Source organism: Pangasianodon hypophthalmus, chromosome 24 (genome assembly GCF_027358585.1).
Source record: "Pangasianodon hypophthalmus isolate fPanHyp1 chromosome 24, fPanHyp1.pri, whole genome shotgun sequence".
In the NCBI taxonomy this organism is placed as follows: Eukaryota; Metazoa; Chordata; class Actinopteri; order Siluriformes; family Pangasiidae; genus Pangasianodon; species Pangasianodon hypophthalmus.
In genome coordinates, this window is record NC_069733.1 from 10471900 (window position 1) to 10494325 (window position 22426).

The 22426-nt window shown below is 37.3% G+C and overlaps 1 protein-coding gene across 1 annotated transcript in view; it reads right to left on the bottom strand.

Annotated features, from left to right (window-relative positions):
* Positions 1-6795: 6795 nt before the first annotated feature.
* sv2ca (synaptic vesicle glycoprotein 2Ca) overlaps positions 6796-22426 on the bottom strand; it is a 31201-nt gene continuing 15570 nt past the window's right edge. Inside the window, exons 3-13 of the mRNA XM_026931611.3 lie at positions 22179-22359; positions 19943-20094; positions 13574-13707; positions 12736-12825; positions 12049-12159; positions 11862-11950; positions 11587-11751; positions 11077-11210; positions 10610-10813; positions 9653-9812; positions 6796-9437 (exon numbers count right to left, since the gene is read on the bottom strand). Coding sequence (XP_026787412.3) covers positions 9254-9437; positions 9653-9812; positions 10610-10813; positions 11077-11210; positions 11587-11751; positions 11862-11950; positions 12049-12159; positions 12736-12825; positions 13574-13707; positions 19943-20094; positions 22179-22359 — 1604 coding nt within the window. The 3' untranslated portion in view covers positions 6796-9253. The remainder of the gene's footprint in view (positions 9438-9652; positions 9813-10609; positions 10814-11076; positions 11211-11586; positions 11752-11861; positions 11951-12048; positions 12160-12735; positions 12826-13573; positions 13708-19942; positions 20095-22178; positions 22360-22426) is intronic.

The window sequence follows — 22426 nt, forward strand, 5'->3', positions numbered from 1 at the left end:
AGTTTGCTCATATCGCCCCTGAAAGAGCGCAGAGTGGAGTGACGTAAACAGCGCCACCTGGCGGAAAAGGCGGGAAACAAACAAGGGCACAACACGTGACATACAATATGACCTGTGAGGAAGTTAAAATATACAGTATGTGGTTGAGTACTGAATGCATATATATATATATATATATATATATATATATAAAGATATCCCTGTGAAATATATATACATATATATATATATATATATATATATATGTATATATATATTTCACAGGGATATCTTTTGTTCCTTTAAAGCTACAATAGTAATTTTTTTTCCTTACTAATAATACAAATAAGCTGGAGAAAAATGTGTACAACATGATAAAAAACGATGGTTTAAGCCGTGACCTCAGGATAAAAGTATTCTATGGCTGAGAAAACTTGTTTGGAAAACTGCGTTACGGTCCGGAAAGCATGTTTGTGTTTACATAGCCCTCCTGTCAGTCATTTTATAAACAGTCCCTCACACACCTTCACTCCACCCCTGCTGACATGCTAAATACCACAGCCTTGTGCACATAAGAGCTTATTGTGAAGAAAAAAGGGAAGCGACTGCACTCGAGACCATTCTCAAAAATAATTATGAGCTGGATTTTGTGTGTTTGTGTTATACAGTGAGCATGAAAGTGATGTCATGACAGTCTTTGCTAATGCTAACTGTAGTTGAACCACCACTTTGGGTTTATAGGTGGGAAAAGGGGGACAGGCTCAAAGGTTAAAAAAAAATTCAAATCTTATTCAGATCCACTTACTTAACCGTTAGAGACCTAATCTTGACCAATTGACCAATTTACCTAATGCACCTTTAATTCTTCTGGATACTGTTCCTTTAAAAAATATTTAAGGTACGTCACTGGCCATTAAGGACCACTGTATCCTTAAATTGGTTTAAGTAATAAATCGTTTAATTAGAGTAAAGCTTTATGCACCCCAGTTAAAAGATACCTATTAAATGTACAAAAGATGAACCACCCAAGCAACAAGGAAAGGTATCCTACAATTTAATATATATATTTTGTGATGGATGAATTACCGTTCTGTAGTCTTTCATAAATCAGTTATAACTGCTGATCCCATCCACAGAGGTTGACTTTCAGGTGACCTTCCCAGGAAACAAAGCATAAAAGTAATAGACAAAAATATACAGCTGTTTGTTTAAATAAAGGAACATATGCTGGATGCCCTACTACAAATGAAGAGTACTCACCTATCAGGAAGTCAAAGAGAAAGAGGAAACACAAAGAAGGAAGCAGGACTGTTCTAATAGTGGAGATAACGATGAATGAAGTGGTGACAACTGTAAGCCACAGAGTGGCCTATGTAATGCAACGGTTCAGGTTCAACAGTTCAGTGGTTCAGCAATGTTGAAATGTATATCTGACCTATGCAGTCTCTAAGTAGTTATCCTTAGTTGCTATGTAGTTAGTTCTGGAGTCTAATATAACCCGTATAAAAAGTTATTTATAACAGAAGTATCATATCTATTACTTGCATATTTGTATTGCTATTGTACTGTCTTTTAAGATCACAAAAAGTAGTCTCTTAAAGTAGTCACGTCTATAACTGTGAGATCAATGTATCCTAATTTTATTGACGTATTTATGACTGTGGCTAACATAGTGGCATTAAACACTGGTCAGAAGAAAAATCAGATGTTTGCCTCTTTAGTTTTCCACTGGAGTTCTGTTCCTAACAATAAAGAGAATCTTTTAGCTACCAGTTAAAATTATTGCAAATTGCATACCCAAGTCATAAGACACTCACTGTATTGAATTGTTAAAACAAGTGCAGAGAGATTTGCTTTGTCTTCTGACACTGGCATACTGTGTCTTCAAAAATGGGCAGACGTGGACCACAGAGCTGAAAGCAATAGCTAGTAGCAGCAGCATTTTGAAGCTGGAACACAGTACAGTATCATTCCATACAAGCATTAGATTCAGGTATATTCAGGTTTGGCCCAAAGAAATGAAAGCAAAATTGTATTTTAAGTGACTTTAAGGATAATATAGTTGCAGTTAGAGTTTCAGGTATCTATTTTATTAATATAGATACATATTCAATCATTTAAATACACTATGATATATTCTGAAACTACAGTATATATGAATAAGTGTGTGATGACATGCAGTTTGCACAATGCTCAGCTGTTAACTATAAGCTTCCCTTACTTGTTAGCAACTTTAGCACCATAGCTTGAGTTCAGATAAGTAGGATGATTGACTCCCTTTGGGGAAAAAGAAGATTGTGTATATTTAATTTCAAACTATTCATGTCAAACTACTCATGTCAAACTATTCCCTTGATGTAATGCCATACATGACAGATAATAATGTCAACTCAAGAAATTATGTGGCAGATCACTCAAAATGTGCTACAAGTGCAAACATCTTCTTCTTCTTCTTCTTCTTTCGGCTTTTCCCTTCAGGGGTCGCCACAGCGAATCATCACTCTCCACCTATTCCTATCTTCTGCATCCTCAACGCTTGCACCCACTAGCTTCATATCCTCATTTATTACCTCCATATATCTCCTCTTTGGCCTTCCTCTTTGCCTCCTGCCTTGCAGCTCATGTCCAACATTCTCCTACCAATATACTCACTCTCACTCCTCTGAACATGTCCAAACCATCTTAATCTGGCCTCCCTAACTTTGTCCCCCAAACGTCCAACATGAGCTGTTCCCCTGATGTACTCGTTCCTAATCCTGTCCAACCTTGTCACTCCCAAAGAGAACCTCAACATCTTCAGCTCTGCTACCTCTAGCTCTGACTCCTGTCTCTTTCTCATTGCCACTGTCTCTAAACCATACAGCATGGCCAGTCTCACCACTGTCTTGTACACCTTCCCCTTGATTCTCACTGATATTTTTCTATCACACAGAACTCCCGACACCTTTCCAACCTGCCTGCACTCGCTTCTTTACCTCTTTCCCACACTCTCCATTACTCTGGACTGTTGACCCCAAGTACTTAAACTCCTGTACCTTCTTCACCTCTTCAACCTGTAATCTTACTGTTCCACTTCCCTCCCTTTCATTCACACACATGTACTCAGTCTTACTACGACTGACTTTCATTCCTCTTCTCTCCAGTGCAAACCTCCACCTCTCCAGGTTTTCCTCCACCTGCTCCCTGCTCTCACTACAGATCACAATGTCATCCGCAAACATCATTGTGCAAGGAGACTCCTGTCTGACCTCCTCTGACAACTGGTCCATCACCCTAGCAAACAGGAATGGGCTCAGAGCTGATCCCTGATGCAGTCCCACCTCCACTTTGAACTCCTCTGTCTGACCTACAGCACACCTTCACCACTGTCCTGCTCCTCACATACATGTCCTGCACCACTCTGACATACTTCTCTGCTACTCCTGACTTCCTCATACAGTACCACAGCTCTTTTCTTGGCACCCTGTCATACGCTTTCTCCAAGTCTACAAACACACAGTGCAACTACCTCTGACCATCCCTATACTTCTCCATCAAAATTCTCAGAGCAGAAATTGCATCTGTTGTGCTCTTTCTGGGCATGAAGCCATACTGCTGCTCACAAGTTTCCACTACCTTCCTTAACCTAGCTTCCACTACTCTTTCCCATAGCTTCATTGTATGGCTCATCAACTTTATCCCCCTATGGTTGCTGCAACTCTGCACGTCACCCTTATTCTTAAAGATCGGCACTAATACACTACTCCATTCCTCAGGCATATTCTCACTCTCTAAAACCCTGTTAAACAAACTAGTTAAAAATTCCGCTGCTGCCTCTCCTAGACACTTCCAGACCTCCACCAGGATGTCGTCAGGACCAACTGCCTTCCCACTTTTCATCCTCTTCAAAGCCTTCCTGACTTCATCCTTTCTAAGCTTATCTACTTTCTGTTCCACAGAGGTCACCCCTTCTACTCTTTTTTCCCTCTCATTTTCCTCATTCATCAGCTCTTCAAAGTACTCCTTCCATCTCCTCTGTACACTCTCCTCACTTGTGAGCACCCTTCCATCTCTATCCTTAATAACTCTAACTTCCTGCGCATCCTTCCCATCTCGATCCCTCTGCCTAGCTAACCTGTACAAGTGTCTGTACAATCTGTCCTTCTCTAGTGTCTAACCTAGTGTACAACTCATCATATGCCTCCTGCTTGGCCTTAGACACCTCCCTCTTCACTCTGTGCTGTAACTCCTTGTATTCCTGTCTCTCTACTCTCCTCAGTCCTGTCCATGTCCCACTTCTTCTTGGCTAACCTCTTCCTCTGGATACTATCCTGAACTTCCTCATTCCACCACCAAGTCTCCTTATCTTCTTTCCTCCTTCCAGATGACACACCCAGCACCTTTCTTCCTGTCACCCTGATCACTTCTGCTGTAGTTTCCCAGTCCTCACAACATTCCTCCTTTTTCAGCTTCCACCACTTGGTTTTCTTCTCTATCTCTATCTTTGACCTCTTCTTCTTACAGATCATCAAAGTCATCCTACTGGCCACCATCCTATGCTGTCTGGCTACACTCTCTCCCACTACCACTTTACAGTCACTAATCTCTTTCAGATTGCCTCTTCTACATAAGATGTAGTCTACCTGTGTGCTCCTACCTCTACTCTTGTAAGTCACTCTATGCTCCTCCCTCTTCAGAAAATAAGTGTTAACCACAGCCATGTCCATCCTATTAGCAAAGTCCACTACCATCTGTCCTTCAAGGTTCCTTTCCTTAGCTCCAAACTTGCCCATGATCTCCTCATCACCTGTGTTCCCCTCACCCACATGTCCATTAAAATCTGCTCCTATTACCACTTTCTCACCAGTGGGAATACTCTCTATCACCTAATTCACTCCAGAATCTCTCTTTCTCCTCTAACTCACAACCTACCTGTGGGGCATAACCACTAACAACATTCAACATCTCCCCTTCAATCTCTAACTTCAGACTCATCACCCCGTCTGACACTCTCTTCACCTCCAGAACATTTCTGCTAAACTCCTCCTTCAAGACCACACCTACCCCATTTCTCTTACTATCCACACCATAATAAAACAGCTTGAATCCTGCTCCTATACTACGAGCCTTGCTACCCTTCCACCTGGTCTCCTGTACACATAGTATATCCACCTTCCTTCTCTCCATCATATCAGCCAGCTCTCTACCTTTCCCTGTCATAGTACCAACATTCAGAGTTCCTATTCTCAGTCCTACACTCTTACCTTTCCTCTTCTCTCTCTGTCTACGTACTCTCCTCCCTCCTCTACTTCTTTGACAAACAGTAGCCCTGTAGGTCACCGGCGCCGATGGCGGTCGTTGTTAACCCGTGCATCGACCGATGAAATGAAATTCGGAGTACTGACAATTCGCATGATTAAATTTGGCAATGTTTTACGCCGGATGCCCTTCCTGACGCAACCCTCTCTATTTATCCGGGTTTGGGACCGGCACAGAAGTCACTGGACTGTGACCCCCATGGCTAGATTGCTACAAGTGCAAACATACCAAGTGAAAACTAGAGAAAATGGGATTGCTTTAATAAACTACTGAACATTTAGTGGGTTTTTAATGACAGAAAATAACCAAATAATTTAATACTTGCACTTGCACTGTTATTTTTCATTTATCATTGTCTCTGTTAAAAATTTTAATTGGTAAATAGATGCTGTTGAGTGTGAAAATTTGTATACCCTTTATATAATCAACTTTGGTTACAAGTACAATATTGTACTGGTTGCAAGTACAATATTTTTTGCTGCAATCAGTTGGGGAGCAGCACCAGAGCTGGAAATGCAAAGAAGCTGCTTAAGCTGCAAACTGGACACCCTGGAGGTGAAGGTGGACAATACTGAGAGGATCATGGACAATAGCAGACACTCCATGCCACACTGGCCAAACAGCAGAGCTTCTTCTCCAGTAGACTACAGCAGCTTTGCTGTAATAAAGAAAGGTATTCTTGCCAACTGCTATCCGACTCTGCAATGAGTCAACAACGAGGTTGGGGAGCTGTGTGGATATTGGAGACGATGGACATGGTTACTGATTTTGCATACCCAACAACTACACTGCATATTGCACAACAAAATCTTATATAGGGTCACTGCACATTCTTACACATACACTGCCACTTTACTTACTACTGTACATTTTTATACACACATTACCACAACTGCTCATCACACATGACTAATGTACAGTTTTAAACCTGCCAAGCTGCAACATATTTCATACAGTTAATCTGTACAGGAATCATATTCTCTAAATAACTCTGAGAGCTCTTTATATGTGTATTTTTATTGCTTCTTATAGTATATTGTGAGTTTATTGTGCACTGCTAAAGTCTTGTGAACTGTTAAGTCTTAGTCTTCCTTGTTACGTTGTGTTGTGGGTGTTGTGACATGAAATTTCTCGTTGGGGATCAATAAAGCACACTCTCAACTCTACTTTCATAATCAAAAAATGTAGATCATTAGGTTTCACAGATGTTCCTTCATTATTACAGTGGTCAAAGTGGTCAAACTGTATGTTAAGAGAAAGTCATGACAAAAATTGGATTTCTCTCTTTTTGTTCTTTTAAAACTATGTTTCAGTTGATTTTGCTTAGCAGTTTAGATAGTAGTCTGCAACAAGACAATTAAGTTTAACTTAATTTTTTTTACATTGTACAATTATTGAATATATTATTGAATTGTCCATTTTTAAGCAAAAACCATGTGGAATCCAAACTTTTGCACTTAAGTGTACTTATTTTTATTATAAGCATGCACTCATTTTTTTTCTCACAAAGACGCAAAATCATTTCAACACATATCTTTATTAATTTCACAAAAGTATGCTTTTTTCAGTATTTTTATGCTCACAAATTATACACACAACCTTCATAAAACACAGAGCAGCGTAACATTCTTTTGTTTGCTCCAAATAATCATGTTCTGATTGTCCCTCAGCAAGGGGACATGAAAACTCAAAACTGAGCACAAAGACAGACTATTTCATACGCACATGCAAGGTTGTCTGTGATGTTGGATGGTTGAGAGGATTTTTTTTTTTCGCTGTAGTTTAATGAAAGATGAAAATGTTGTATCGTTGTCCATTTGTGTCCACCAATACACACACACACTGTATCGTACAGTATATACAATATTTTACAGACAAATACACACACATTCATAAGCAACACATACAAACATAAGCTGACACACACAACAATCTACTATAACATTATATTATGCATCCTAATAGTGATAAACACTGCTTCATTAAAATTTGGCTAAATTAATTAATTAGCTACAGTTATTTTTCCTATTAGAAACCTCTACTTCAGAGACTGCTTAGCTCTGCTGAGAGTGAAACAGCAGTAAGTCACTTTGGTTTGTCAGAGGCCTAATCAAAAACAGTATAGGACACTTCGTATTATTATATATTACCTTATTATTATTATTATTATTATTATTTTACAACAAAATGGCTTAGAATCTTTGTAAAATAGTATTTTTAAAAACAGATGAATGTCTTTGCCAAATTTTAAAACAGTAGTGTCAACAATTATAATGTTGTTATGACAGACACCAATCATATATAGCAGCACATAGAAAGTATCCTTGTCAGGAAAATTATGGCCTGTGGAGGCACATAATGATGATATAATATCAAAAATAAATAAATAGGTAGTTTGACTCCGATTCTGGATGAACACAATTAAAAGACACCACAAGTTACATGAATTATCCAATTAGAGCTACAATAATTACTTCCAATCTGGTATATTTTGAAACTGATTTGATAAAGACTTCCAATCTCCAGTCCATGGTTATATTTAAAGTAATTATTTTAAGGTCAGTAGTACCTGTATAATTGTGAATAAGTGTACAGTAACAACCTTTAACAAACTTATAATAAACTTCATGAACTCATGTTGGTTTAGACTCACCAGATGGACAATCTACATGTTTAAGATGGTCTTTCTAAACCTCAGGGTCACCAAAACCTACACTGTTAATGACGCCTAGGTGTAAAAAAAAAATATGAAAATTAAATCTCATTGAAGCACAGTGTTGTGTCGTTAAAGGGTTTTTTATTTATTTATTATTTTTTTGTTGTTTTAAGTGGAGTTTGTTTGATTATTTGTCAAGATTATTTGTCTGAGAGTGAGTGACAGTTAAACAAAGGAGAGGCACAGTTTCTAAAGGCCAATAGTATTTCCAGATATGGGTTCATGTGTATAGGATGTTGTGAAAAGCTTCTTTTACCATTTGACCTTACACACACGCACACACACACACACACAATTTTAACATATTTGCTACAATTACTCCAATAAAGCAATGTTAAAAGTCCTCGACAATATGTGTAAAAGAGCAGGAATGTGATTTTTTTTTTTAGATTTAGCTCCAAGTAAATTATTTTCACTTACTGCATTTGATATGTATGTGCATTAATACTTTTTTGCACTGGTATGAAACACTTTTGAGGTGAGTTAATGTAAATGTTTGTGTGACAGTATCTTGTTAAACTGTGGAGAATCTATTTTATTTATTCAGCAGTTATACTTCCTATACACACAAGCATTAGGACATTTTATGGTCAATAAGTCATATGCTGATTAATTAATAATCAATCATACAGCTATAGTGAGTCCTAATAAACAAAATAACTGCTGACTCTAACCATATTTTTCTTTCAGCTCCTATGATCTGTATGATAGCTGTGATATAGCTGCATAGTTCTCCCAGTCCTGCTCATCATGTTCAGTTAAGGGCTCTCTTAGGGATGCTCATTAAGAGTTTTTTAAGCATCTTAATAAAAGGAGGCATTCATATTTACACTTCTATCAGTACCAGCTTCCAGCATCATACCATCAGCATACTGTATGAGACTTGCAGGCTGCTTAAAAATAGAGAGACAATAATGCGATCTGTAGTACCATACATGTAACACAGAGTGTTAGGAAATTGATTCACAATCCTCCTGGGCTTCTGATCTTTAACTGTATGTTTAGATTTAAATGCATCACTCATTTCAGCCATTCATAACCGCAATGCCCTCAGACATAATATGACTCACATTATCACTCACGTCTGCTTAAGCTTAAGCATTTACTTCTGCAAATTCCATTACCGTAATCATATTTCTCATATTTCTGTCTTTTTCTCTTCTTCTAGTTCATGATTTAGCTTTTCAAAATGGAAAAGGATGCCTCAAACAATGTAAAAATGGATAGGAGATACATGGGCTGAGTGAAGCTGTTGACTTCCTACATCAGGACATTGGACCTTGTGTCCGGGAGCCGCAGTCCCACCAGACCGCCACACACCAGCACAGAGGATGCCAGCAGGATCGGGATGGCTTTAGTAATACTGACCAGAGAGCCAAAGATCAGGTTCCCCAGCACTGCTGCCAGCTTACACAAGGCGTTACAGAAGCCGAAGCCAGTCCCTCTAAACGTAAGAAAGAGACCAAAGCATTGCATTCTAGTCTGTTGCATTAACATTATGAGGTAATGGTGTTCATGCTGGTCTACATGTTAGTGTGAGAGGTCAACAGTGAAGCAAGAGAGATTGCAATGGTGGTACATTAACAGTATGTTGTAATAGTATTTATACTGGCACATGTGAGTGTGCTGTAAGCTTGTGTGTTCCTGTTCCATACATACCTCCTATCAGTGGGATATAGCTCTACTGTGACCACATCCAGTGAGTTCCAGGCAGAGATACTGAGGCCATTGTAAAGACACAGCATTCCGATCATCATGGCCTCACTTGTGCCAAACCACAGAAAGAAGCAGCTGATCCCAGAAAGTATCATGGAGAATCCTGTGAGCACACAGAACACACAGAAATCATGTTTGGTGGAGATTAAATTTCTGATTTTACCTGTGATACACTTGTTTCATTTTTAAAAAAGTAGCTTATATACTTGCATCTTGATAGAAGCCTATAAATCATAATCATAATGAGTTTTCATACACATGTGCTTATTACATAATTTGTTTTATATGAAATGTCAGCTTTTAACTTAAACAAATATATCACTTATACACTAAACTATACCATTACGATGTGATACTCTCGAGCGCACACCTTTTGCGCGTTAACATGTATCTACCTAGAAACGTGCATATAGTGCACTTGTGAAGCTTTCCTCTAAAAGGTAATTATGATCCAATTACGTTCCTTAAATCTTCCTTACAGGTACAAAAGATAAGGGTACCATCCTAGCAACATCCTAGCACTCTAATTTTATGAGAGTGTAAGATTAGGAATGTACCATTCTGATATTGTGACGCAGCTTCAATGGTCTAAGATGATGCATCAGTATCAGACTGTATATTGGATTTTCTAATATACTACATATTTTATTCCATGAATGTGTATGATACTGATGGATACAATACAGATCTTGCATATGAACATAACACAATAGCTGTCTTTAATTTCACATAATTTTCAAATAAAAGCATTCAGAGTGTTGCGCAGTTACTTAAAGCATGTCAGTATCAGCTCAGAATTGCACATTATCCAATGCTCAGAGCTCTGATATCAATATTATATTGAAAATAGAAAAATGTGGACCCCTAGATAAGCTGTAATCAAACAAATGTTTCTCTTACCCAGCATGGATAAGCGTCCTGTTTTATCCATGAGCAGTGCGGACACAATGTTTCCTGGTAGCACAGCCAGCGTCCCCAGGAAGTTGACAAAGTAGACCCAGTAGGCGCTGTAGTCATGATCAAACGTCATCTGACAACCCGTTTTGTTATGAGCAAACGTGCTGTTTGTGACTTTCGTGTTTATGAGTTTGGACTCGTCAATATCTGTGCATGAAGATTTATAACAAGTCAATTCCATTCAAATTCTGGATACACAGATGATACTTATTCTGGCTATCAAATTGCTGTCTTATGACATTTAACATTTAACAATCTAATAAATAATACACCTATAATATACTATATATAGTCTATATATATAATAGTCTATAATATACTATAGTCTTATCTAACCACTAAAACTACATTAGAAAATTTTAGTTTGGTCCAGTGAGGACTGTTTTCAAACTTTTTCCCTGTAAATTTACCTGTGTCAGAGAAGGAAGTATCAATAATAGTGCAATTTCGGAAGAATGAGCCCACAGTCGTCACATCTTCAAAGTAGCAGCTTTGAAACGTGGTGTTGATGAAAGTCACTGACTTGAATTTCATACCTATGAATCTGCGCAAACGATAAAAAGACGAAAACTTCAGACACTATCCATAGTAATATGGATTATATAATAATATAATCAAATCTGTGTCAAATAGCTGACATTAGCAATATTTCAGTAATCAACTGTCACAAATCCCCCTTCTCAGCACATGTTGCATTGCCTAGAGCAACAAGCAGTGCCTTCATGTCATTTTTTTGTGTTTTGATAAATCTCATAGTATAGTATCATATGTTACCAAACCTTTGTCTCCATGTACCTCGTTCTTGTTTCTCACTGACCGATGAACAGAGATGTGCCTGTGATTACCCTGCCTCCCTGTGCTTTGAACACAATTCTTTCCGTAATACATCAAATTTATTATCTTTAATGAGGCTAGTGTACCTGTCGTTGATGAACACACCATTGATGTGTATCTGGTTCTCTAATGTGAAGTTGAATGTGAAGTCCTCAGTTTGCTCATTAATGTGCCTCTTCACTTTAGAAGCATACTCATCAGCCTGAAGGTGCTTGATCACATCAGGGAACCACACAGACAAGCCATAGTACCTGCAAAAATTTGACAGGAAAAGGTACACAGAAAATGTAATCTGTAGGCTTTCCATCACTCAAACACACTTTAACGTTCCCTGAGAATGCCTATAAGACTAAATGCTTACCCGAATGACAACGTAAACCACACAATGGCCAGCTTTATAGTATTATCTTTCACTGGATAATTGAAACACTTCATGAGGGTTAGCCAGATCTGTGAAAGAAAATAGTTATAGATATGTGAATTAGATCCAAACATGATATAAAAAACGATCCAGCTGAATTAAAGGTAAACCAGTCAGTCATTCTCACCCCATAAAGTTCTGTCTTCACTCGGAAAATAACTTTGGAGACAAGGTTACTGGTCTCTGGGTGCAATTCCACAAACTCATCGATCTGCTTTGGGATTTTAATTCTATTTACCTACAAACAGAAAAAAAAATAGAGAACCAAATGTTTAGTTGTTTCTTCCAGCTTTTTTGAAAATATAATACATATACATTATAGAAACTTTTGCTTATTTTTATGAAGGATGCCAATAATTCTGGAGGGCACTGTACATATTTGGTTATGTACATGCAACTTTCATTGTGGCCTGTTTTCACTGACAGAGTAATAATTTTTACACAGTAATATTTCAAGATTTTAATTTTTTTTGTATTTCGTGCACATTATACTAAATGTAAAGTAAGAACTGTGAATATTATTATGACAGTGAGCTTGATAATAATATTCACAGTTCTTACTTTACATTTAGTATAATGTAAAATAAGAACTGTGAATATTATTATGACAGTGAGCTTAATATCCACATCTGGTGTGTGTGTGTGTGTGTGTGTGTTAAGCCTTGATAAAAGCTGTCGTCTCTCTTTACGTCTTTCTGCGTATCTGTGAATGACACGAAACCTCTGAAAGCTCACATAACAAGGCAGCAGACGGCCACCAGCACATTTTAGCAATGTCATCATGCTAAAACACTTAATCGTCAGCTCAACTCACAGTGAAGACTTTTTCCGGTTGTCCGCGTGCTCTCATGTTGGTGTCATGGATCTGCTTGAGGATCATCCAGGCCTCGTCGTGCTTCCCCACCTGAGGGGATTAGTGGGATTAAACACTAGCATGTGCTGGTTGACTTAACTTCAAAGATAGCTGTTTTCCTTTATAAGATTATTTCTATAGACTTTATACTGTATGGTGCATTGAACTGCAGCATAAAGACAAGATGTGAAACTTAGAGTCACGATATGCAATACTTTGACACATTTATAAAAGGATGTTATTCATGGTTATACCACAGTGCTGGAAGGTTTGTTTTAACACAATTGTTCTAATATGTTAGCATTCTATGGTAACAACTTATACAGAGACTGTTTAACACATAAACAGATAAAAAATGTGTGTAATTGTGGATATGGTGATGTTTTCTGTGAGGAGACGTCAACATTTCTAGAAGGAGTCTCCAGTGTCAGCGCTATGTAACAGTCAGAGGTAAAGCTGTAACTTTACTTCTTTTCTGACATGGGAAAGTCTTCAGGTCGGGGGGTTTTGTGGTTACTAGGTAAAATGATGAGATGCATTTTTTGTCTTATTAATTTCAATGGAGAGATAGAGAGGCTGGTGATGACACAACTGTTTATAGCTGCTGTAACCTAAGTGATAACAGGAACTAACTTGTTCTGTGGATGTTGCATGACAATTATTATTCCTAAGGAATGAAAAGTAGGAGGAATGAAACTTACTTACTGTTATTGGAATTTTTTCAATAACAGAACATCATGTTTTATTCCTAAAATAAAAGATCCATAGTGTGCACCATACAGTGCACAACGTTCCCTACCTCTAGGTAGAATCTTGGACTTTCTGGCATGAAGGTGAGAGCCACCACAGAGCAGACACATGGCAGAGCACACACCACTACAAATACCCTCCAGCTGTGGAACTGATATGCTGAACCCATGCTGAAGCTCCATCCTGAATATAGAAAATGCACAAAAAAGTAATATAACAAAATGAAATAACATAGGCTTTAAAGGAACATTTTACTTACACAGTACATTACAGTAAATCTAAAATAAAATACACTGGTACCACTTTACAATAACAGTACATGAATAATTATGCACTAATGCCTGAATTAATACTTACTTAAATATGAACTAATGATGAGTTAAGGCATGTACTAATCACAAATTAATGAAGAGTACATCATTGTCAGACTAAAACACCGGAAAATAATCTTACATAACAAACTTTTTGTTTTTAACACACTGGTAATTGTTAATAGATAATAGCATCCAGTAAATGAATAAATATTACTGTATTAATTTCACCCTTGTGGGTAAAGGAGCAATGCCCTGAGACAGGGGAATTTGAAGAGAAATGCAAAATGGGTTGAGATGAAATTGGTGTTGATTAGTAGTGCCTTCCTTTCTACGTTCGATAAAGAGGATCAGTGTAAATTAGGAAAGTAATCCAGGGCCATCCAATGATGTTTGTGTACGCAGCTGCATATGGCAAATTATATAGACAATTTGAAATTATGCACATTTAATTCATATTCCTTCTTATAGAGCAGGTTTGACTTAGTTTACCCCGATGTGTTAATTAATACATTAACTAACAAACATGTCCTAACATGTACTTGAGTTGGTCATTGCTAACGCATGAATTTATAACTCACATCGTAGTTACGGTTAGTTCAATAGTTTCAGTTAGTACATTAGTTTGTGATTAGTACATGCCTTAACTCATGATTATTTCATATTTAAGTAAATACTAATTCAGGTATTAGTGCATGATTATTCATGTACTGTTATTGTAAAATGGTACCAGTACATTTATGTATTTATACAGAGCAACAGCTGAGCAATTCAAGGTCAAGATCCAAGTGTCTTGGAATTTGAATTCCCAACCTTCCTGTCATCACAAGGACCTTTAATTATAGCTGGTACACAAATAAACAAATTTATTATTCCAAATAGGCTCCAACCTTTGCTATATGACATCATCCTTGAACTGCGATAAATCATGGCACGCTATCTGAAGAAATTGTTTTATGATTTGGAAAACTTTAAAGGTAAAATCCTACAACGGATAGTTTCTCTTTCAGAAACAGTTCCAAATACAACATCTTTCAACAGCAGGGACCATAAATCATCCAAACAAGCTTTGAGGAAACCTGTGTGGACACGGTGATGTCTAGTGATTTCACATTGATCTGTTGACTCACATGTGAGTGACATATCCTGTCATTTTGATACATGAAAGGAGTTCTAGCAGAGGCATAGCTACAGGACAGAGCAGAAGGGTAGTATTGTGAAGACTGATCACCTAAATCCATGCAATTATTCCTGGAACTGCTGGAAAATCTTCAGTGGAGCAACATCTGCTGTATCTCATTAGCATGTCTGTGACTCATTATAGTTTAAATAAATGTACGTTGATTTCAGTCAGAATGAAGAGAATTTTCCTATCAAGAATTTAAAAGAGAAAGAGAAAACAAGAAGAGAAGGAAAAGAGGAAGTAGGCCAGTGATAAGTAATGGATATAAAGACAAATGGGAATGAGACAAATGGGATGAGAACCCTAAGCCAAAAAGTTATTTTCCATTATCTACCATTAGCCTTGGCACCTAGACCTTTTTTATTGTCTCAGGTATGAGTAGATTAGTGTAAACGTGCATATCAGGGTGACCTCAGAGACATTCATGGTTAATTAACTGAATCTTCTACAGAAAATATCCACAATAGGGGTCATTAAAATGAGAACGTAATTAACATTCTCAGTGGCCACTCTGTTCCTGCATATGGAGGGAAAATGCGGCAGCAGGCAGCATGCGGTGAACAGAGACAGGTTAATGTGATGTATTTTTGAATTAGAGGGGTGCTTTTTTCTGCTCTCACTTATTTAATTCACTCCACAGGGACTTCCTTGTTAATTTTGCACACCATGTCAACTGCTCACATTTGAAGTGTCTGAGTCAAACGCCAGAGCATTTGGAAGTAAAATTCAACAAATTCAACAAAAAAATGTGTACTGCTTACATAGTCAGAGAGATATGTGGGGAGTTTCTGTTTACTAAATGTATATATTAAAAATAAGTTGAAGGTACAGTGTGTAATGTCTTTCTCAGCATGTTACTATAGAAAAAAATAACTATATTCTATAAAACTATAAAAAGACGTAAGTAAAAAAAACATTGTAGCCCTACTTAATATTTAATGGCACATTAATTTTGAAAAAATACACTCTATATAATAATAATATCAATAATAATAATAATAAATGCGTTAATAAATAAATAAATACACTTATAAATACACAATATTACAATTTGTTGTGGTAATATTGTGGTATAAAGGATGCTTTTGTTTTTCCACACAGAAGAAGGTGCTTAGGTCAAATGTTGAATTATATCCAAAATTAAATATGACTGTACATTAAATATGTATGTTGATTGTATTAATATAAAAAGCTGTTCGATGGTCAGATATGAGGATGCCCAAATGAGTGCTGAGCTCTTCATCCAACAGGGGGCACAATAACACCCAAAAAGTAAACACAGCATCAGATCTCAGAATCAATCAAAAACCACAAATCTCTAAGGGCATGTCTTAAATCCATCCCCTTGTTCCATTTGTAGTGATATAAACAAGTGTGTGTGTGTGTGTGTGTGTGTGTGTGTATACCTATTTATATCACTACAAGAAATTTGTTATCTGTATCCCAGATTTCACTCCAAATTAAACCATGATTTTTTTTACAGCAACAATGGTAACATTTTTAATAAGGTATTTCAAGATGTCTATATTATTGTGTACTTTTCTCATGCCTCAAGTGTTAACTTACATTCCGTTCCGAAAATTTCAAATTCCCCTTCTGCATCTCAACCAGAAGTAAAGTTATCCTTCTAAATTCTGTTAAAAACATTTATTCCAACTCCACTGACAGAGGCTCTGCCTACCTCTGTTTCTCACTTTGATCATCTACATCAGTCTCTGTCTCATTACCTGAGGCGAAGGTCAGACGTGTTAAAATATACTTATATAGTTGATGTCCCTGAAAGCCACTCAGCAACGCGGGGTCAAACCTTACACTGGTGTTAATAAATAATTAGTAATCACTTGATCTTTCTGTGGCTCTTTTTGTTTTTAACACATTATTTGTCCTTGCATCACAAATTCATCCTCCACACACTTTTGAACTGTATTTTATTTCTTGGAAAATTACTACAACAGAAACCCACTGATGTGTGGGAGTTGAAGGGGTGTTTTTTTTTTTTTTTTTTTTTTCCGGGGCTGAGGGGAGGTAAAGCAAGGAAATGTTGAGCTCTGAATAAATCCAATGACATATTCAAACGAGTCTTTGATAAATTATACATGGATGGATTAGTGTGGGTGTTGAACACACAGGGGGTGATGGATGATGGGACGTTTTAAGCTTGGTGTTTTATGAATAGTGTAGTCTGTATTGAAAGAAATAGAGAGAAAACAAATGACCACATGTATCATCTTTGTGCATATGTGTGTACATATATATATGTGTTGCTATAATTCCCTTCTATCTGAGGCAGCAGCAGGCAGACCCAGACAGCTCATGTTTCACGATGTTATTGGAAATCCCATTACATGGATTATGTACATAATTGACTGAATATATGGATGACTGAGTTTGCAGCAGGCATCTTAACAAAATTTTTTTTTTAATAATACATGATCGAGAGGTAATTCAGCTCATGCCAACACACTGCTGCCTGAAATTCATCAGCACTCTTGCTCTCTTTTGCTATTTCTCACAATAATGTAGTAAATTGACCAAACAGTGTACACTATACAGTCAAAAGTATGTGGACACCTGACCATCACCTCCACATGCGCTTGCTGAACAATCCAATACCATGTGCATTAATCTGAAGGTGCTCCCCCTTTGCGGCTATAAAAGCCTCCACTTTTCTATATATACTATTTCCTTGGCATGTTGTTAACAAAAATAAATATTGTGATACACATTGTTCATAAAAATGTTCCTTTTAAAAATGTCTCCAAGAATTGCGATGTGATATGTTGCCATGTCAAGCAACCTACTCAGAGCTAATGAAAAAAAAAAAAAAACAGTTGCACTATCCTCCCTCCACTCCCTCCAAAAAGCAGACCGCAGTGAACATTTTAGCAAAAGAATCTTCAGCTGTTTCTGTAGACACAAATGTTTTTTTCATTTCCAGGCACCATTTTTACATGTGCCTGTATTTGTGTTCATCCACACAATTGTGGGTGTGCAGATGATGACAACAAGGGTGTCTATGTGCACTCGCAGACATGTGTGTACATAGGCAAGTGAATGATGCAGCACAGACCTAAAGCATGAAGACAGATAGTTAATACTTTATATTCGCTCAGTTTGTAAGGCAGTTTAAGCTGCTCCAGTTGCTGCCTGTGTTATTCAGACAGCGTCGCATAGCTTGGCAGAGGTGAAGAACCAGCAGGGAGAATGTAATGGACTGTTTAAGAAAAATTAAGTGGTTAACACATAACCATCCATCACCAGCATACCCCTGGGTGCTAGCGAGATATCTTGCCATTCAGGGAGCTTGCCTTTACACTGCTGCGGGATACTGCTCCATTTCTGCTGATCGCAAAAGCAAGTGGGATGAGTTGTAGCATGCTTGGCACGTAGTTGAACCCGGGTGCATTATAGGCAGTGGAGGGATGAACAAAAGAGAGAGAGAACACAAAGGAATACGAAGAGAAAAAGAGAGCATTTGAGCTCAGCTTAACCAACAGTGACAAAACTATCACTACATGCTTACTTCTGACTGGTCATTTTTTTGACTGACCCCCCAGCATCCTGAATGGTAACGACACAGCCTTATACACTATAATATTCAAATCCGACTAACTGTGGGTTCATAAATCATCCTCTGTCTGCACAATGCTTCACTAAACAAGGAGAAAAGGTCATTACTCTTGAATTATTGTAAACCAACACAAATACTATTAATAAAAGAAGAATGCACATAAGCCAGCAATCAGGCTGAATGTCTCTTTGTCTCATACACAATCTGCCTGATACTTTAGTTTTTCCTCTGATGAGTGCAGCTTATTCCCAGCATTGAAATCCTCATACATCATAGTGTTTTGCCTCCTCCCACAGGAACGCCTTCATCCTTTAAATATCCTGCAGCGTGCTTGGCACCCATTAATCACTTAACCTAAAGCGCTGCAGCTACACACACACACACACACACACACACACACACACACACACTTACACCCCTCACTGCCAGCCAGGGGACAGAGGCTCAGCACATGCCCTAAAGTTGCCACAAATTTATATCTTCCCTTATCTGCCACTGTGGACTACAATAATGTATGATAGCAGTGAGAATATTTGGATTGCTCAGGTTTAGCTCATGTTTATTTGATGTACATTATATACCTAAATAGCATTTGTGCTCTATGTGCTACTGGTTTAATTCAAGACTCACAGTAATGTTTATAATATATAACTGAAGCATAATTATTATAATGCTCTTTCAAGCAGTAGAAATTACATATTGTATAAAATAATGTCATGCCATGCTATATTTCCAGAAGGAACTAGTCAAAATGCAGAGACGAAGCACATTAAAATTATTGTTCTGCTCCATTTAATACTTTTTGGGTGTATATTCATTAAGGAGTTGTTTCCATAAATCAAAAGTACACCCTGTCACTTATGTTCCGTTAAAGGTGCATTATGTAAGATTAGTCTTTCTTTCTTTCTTTTTTTTAAAATTACATGATTTTTTTTTTTTTTTTTTTTTACTGCTTGAGCCCACTCCCCCATTCCGACCTATGTTCACGAAGCTCCACCCCCAGGATCTTACGTGGCAGGCAGAGTAGTGTGTCTAGGAAATGAACATGCCCTAAAGTTGCCACAAATTTATATCTTCCCTGATCTGCCACTGTGGACTACACTAATGTATGATAGCAGTGAGAATATGTGGATTCCTCAGGGTTAGCTCATGTTTATTTGATGGACCTTATAGACCTAAATAGCAGTTGTACTCTATGTGTCATTGGTTTAATTCTAGACACACAGTGCAGTATATAATATTTTTCTGAAGCATAATCATTATAATGCTCTTTCAAGCAGTATACCTTTCCACAATGTAATAAAGACAAAGCAAGGAAAAATTTGTAAAATGTTTATGAGCCTCCTCGCTTACCATAATGAGGTATGATAGCCCAGGCCATGGCAGAAGCATAGATCTCCCCAATCATCCAAAACATGCAGAGCCAGCTCAGATGCTCTCCACGTTTCTCCCTTGCTAAGACTTCCGCATAGTAGGAAAACACAATAGGTACCGTCCCACCAATCCTAAACAAGACCAAAGAAAATCATGATCATCATTTAGATAATAGTTTAAATCAGAATCCTGTACATTCGTTGACCAATAGATAAAAGAGGCAATCTTTGTGCTGACCGACCTTCAACATGAAATTGCTTCTCTTATACTTCATTTGTACTCTCAGGCCAATAAAACAAATGTTCTAGGAAATGTTAGTAGTGCTCATGTGTTTGTAATGGTAAGTTAATTTGAAACATTCAAAAATCTTTAACCATTAAGTAAAATAAAAGTTTTAAAAATTCACTCTGAACAATTAATTAGATTACACTATTTAAAAAAAAAAAAAAAACTCTGCTCTTCAGTGGTGTCCAAGATTTATTTCATAAAAAAAAAATTCTTAAGTTTTTTTATTTTTTATTTGTTTCAACACTGACAGTCTATTTTCATTTCAACAGTGTAGCTTCAATGCTCATCATTTCATAGATCACTAACTAGTTTATGTTATCTCCACTTTTACATTAGTTTTCTCATTAATATGTCATTGCACATCACTGAAAATTGGTGAGTGAGAAAAGAAGATCTTGCTCTTTTGTTTTTAGGAGATAACAGCAAAACCTGACCATTATCGCTTATGTTTGAGATCGCAGAATTTTTTTTAATCGTATTAAACACCATTGTAACTGTGCTAGCAATATCCCTGTGTGATGTCAGCATTAGTACCAACCAACAAATTAGCACCAGAAACATCTAAGAAATACTATTTCTATATAAACATAGTTAATGTGTTTTTTGGGTGGATTTTTTCCTTTAAGTCATTTGAAAAGTTACAAAGGTTAAGTTTAGACGTGAGGTTAGCATTTGTATCAATCCTTATGACATCATTCGTATGAATTGTAAGGAAATCCAACCACATTTGCTTGCCACCTTCAAATTTGTATGTATGAGTTTTTCATGGGATCAGGGTGCTAATTGTTTTATAGCATTGCAAAGAGGTATAGTTAATATAATTCCTTTTAAGAAGTTATAGTTTACTTAATTTTGAAGAAAATTAGAATGGTTATATTCATCCAGCAAGTGATTTAATTTTTTTCTCATTTTATATGCATATTTACAGCAAAGAACAGCATCAAACTAGCAAAACGAGATACAACATTAATTCACATACATAACAATCCTATCATTCTAATGACACAAGTGCTGTAAGTAGAAACCCACAAGCTACTTCTAGTAATGACAGAAACTGAGAGTCTAAAAAGCAGCACTGCAGTGACTATTGATCTAAACAGACAAAATGTGTTATCTATCCAAAGAAACACTAGCAAAGCAAAGGGAAGGCATTTTCATTTAGAAGAGATTTGATAAAAGATCCCTAATAGATAATTTCTCGTGACACCTTCAAGATCAACTAGTGTTCAGACTCAGAGAGAAACAGTCCGTATTGTTTAGCATGGATGTATGTTCCATGCATGTGTCTTGTTTGTGTCTTTTTTTCACCAGTGTAAAAAAAAATTAAATCATATACTGTATAAAATAATGTCATGCCATGCTATATTTCCAGAAGGAACTAGTCAAAATGCAGAGACGAAGCATATTCAAATTATTGTTCTGCTCCATTTAATACTTACTGGGTGTATATTCATTCAGGAGTTGTTTCCATAAATCAAAAGTACATGCTGTCACTTATGGGCCTTTAAAGGTGCATTATGTAAGATTAGTCTTTCTCTTTTTTTTTTCAACATTAAGTTGGAAAAAACAGCTATGGTGAGTTCGACATTTGAATGCTTTTTTTTTTTTTTTTTTCACTCCTTGACCCCACTCCCCCATTCTGACCCATGTTCACAAAGCTCCACCCCCAGGATTTTAGGTGGCAGGTAGAGTAGTGTGTCTAGAAAATGACTGACAGGAGGCACATCCAAACACAAACAAGCATTCTGGATCAGAAGTCAGTTTTCTAAAAGGGTTTTCTCACCGATTTGATAAACTTTTGCTAAGGCCATGGCCATGCATTTTCCAATGTCGTTGTATCTTTCAATGGCATCTTGTTAACACTTACAGAAAGCCAAAAGTTATCAAAAGTTTATCGAAAGTTTAGTAGGGGGAACAGAAGACTCACCCAAAGCCCGCTATCATGCGACAGAGCAGGAAGAAGCCATAGCCTTGTACGAAGGAAGACAGGAAGGCAAAGAAGCCGTTCATGGACATGCAGATAAGCAGACACTGTCGCCGGCCCACTTTATCCGCCATACCCCCCCAGAACAAAGCCCCCACCATCATCCCCAGGTATACAATGCTACCTACAGGATGGGAAAGGGAACAGGAAAGAAAAGAGAGCAAGTCGATGAGCAGAGACAGGAGGTACAT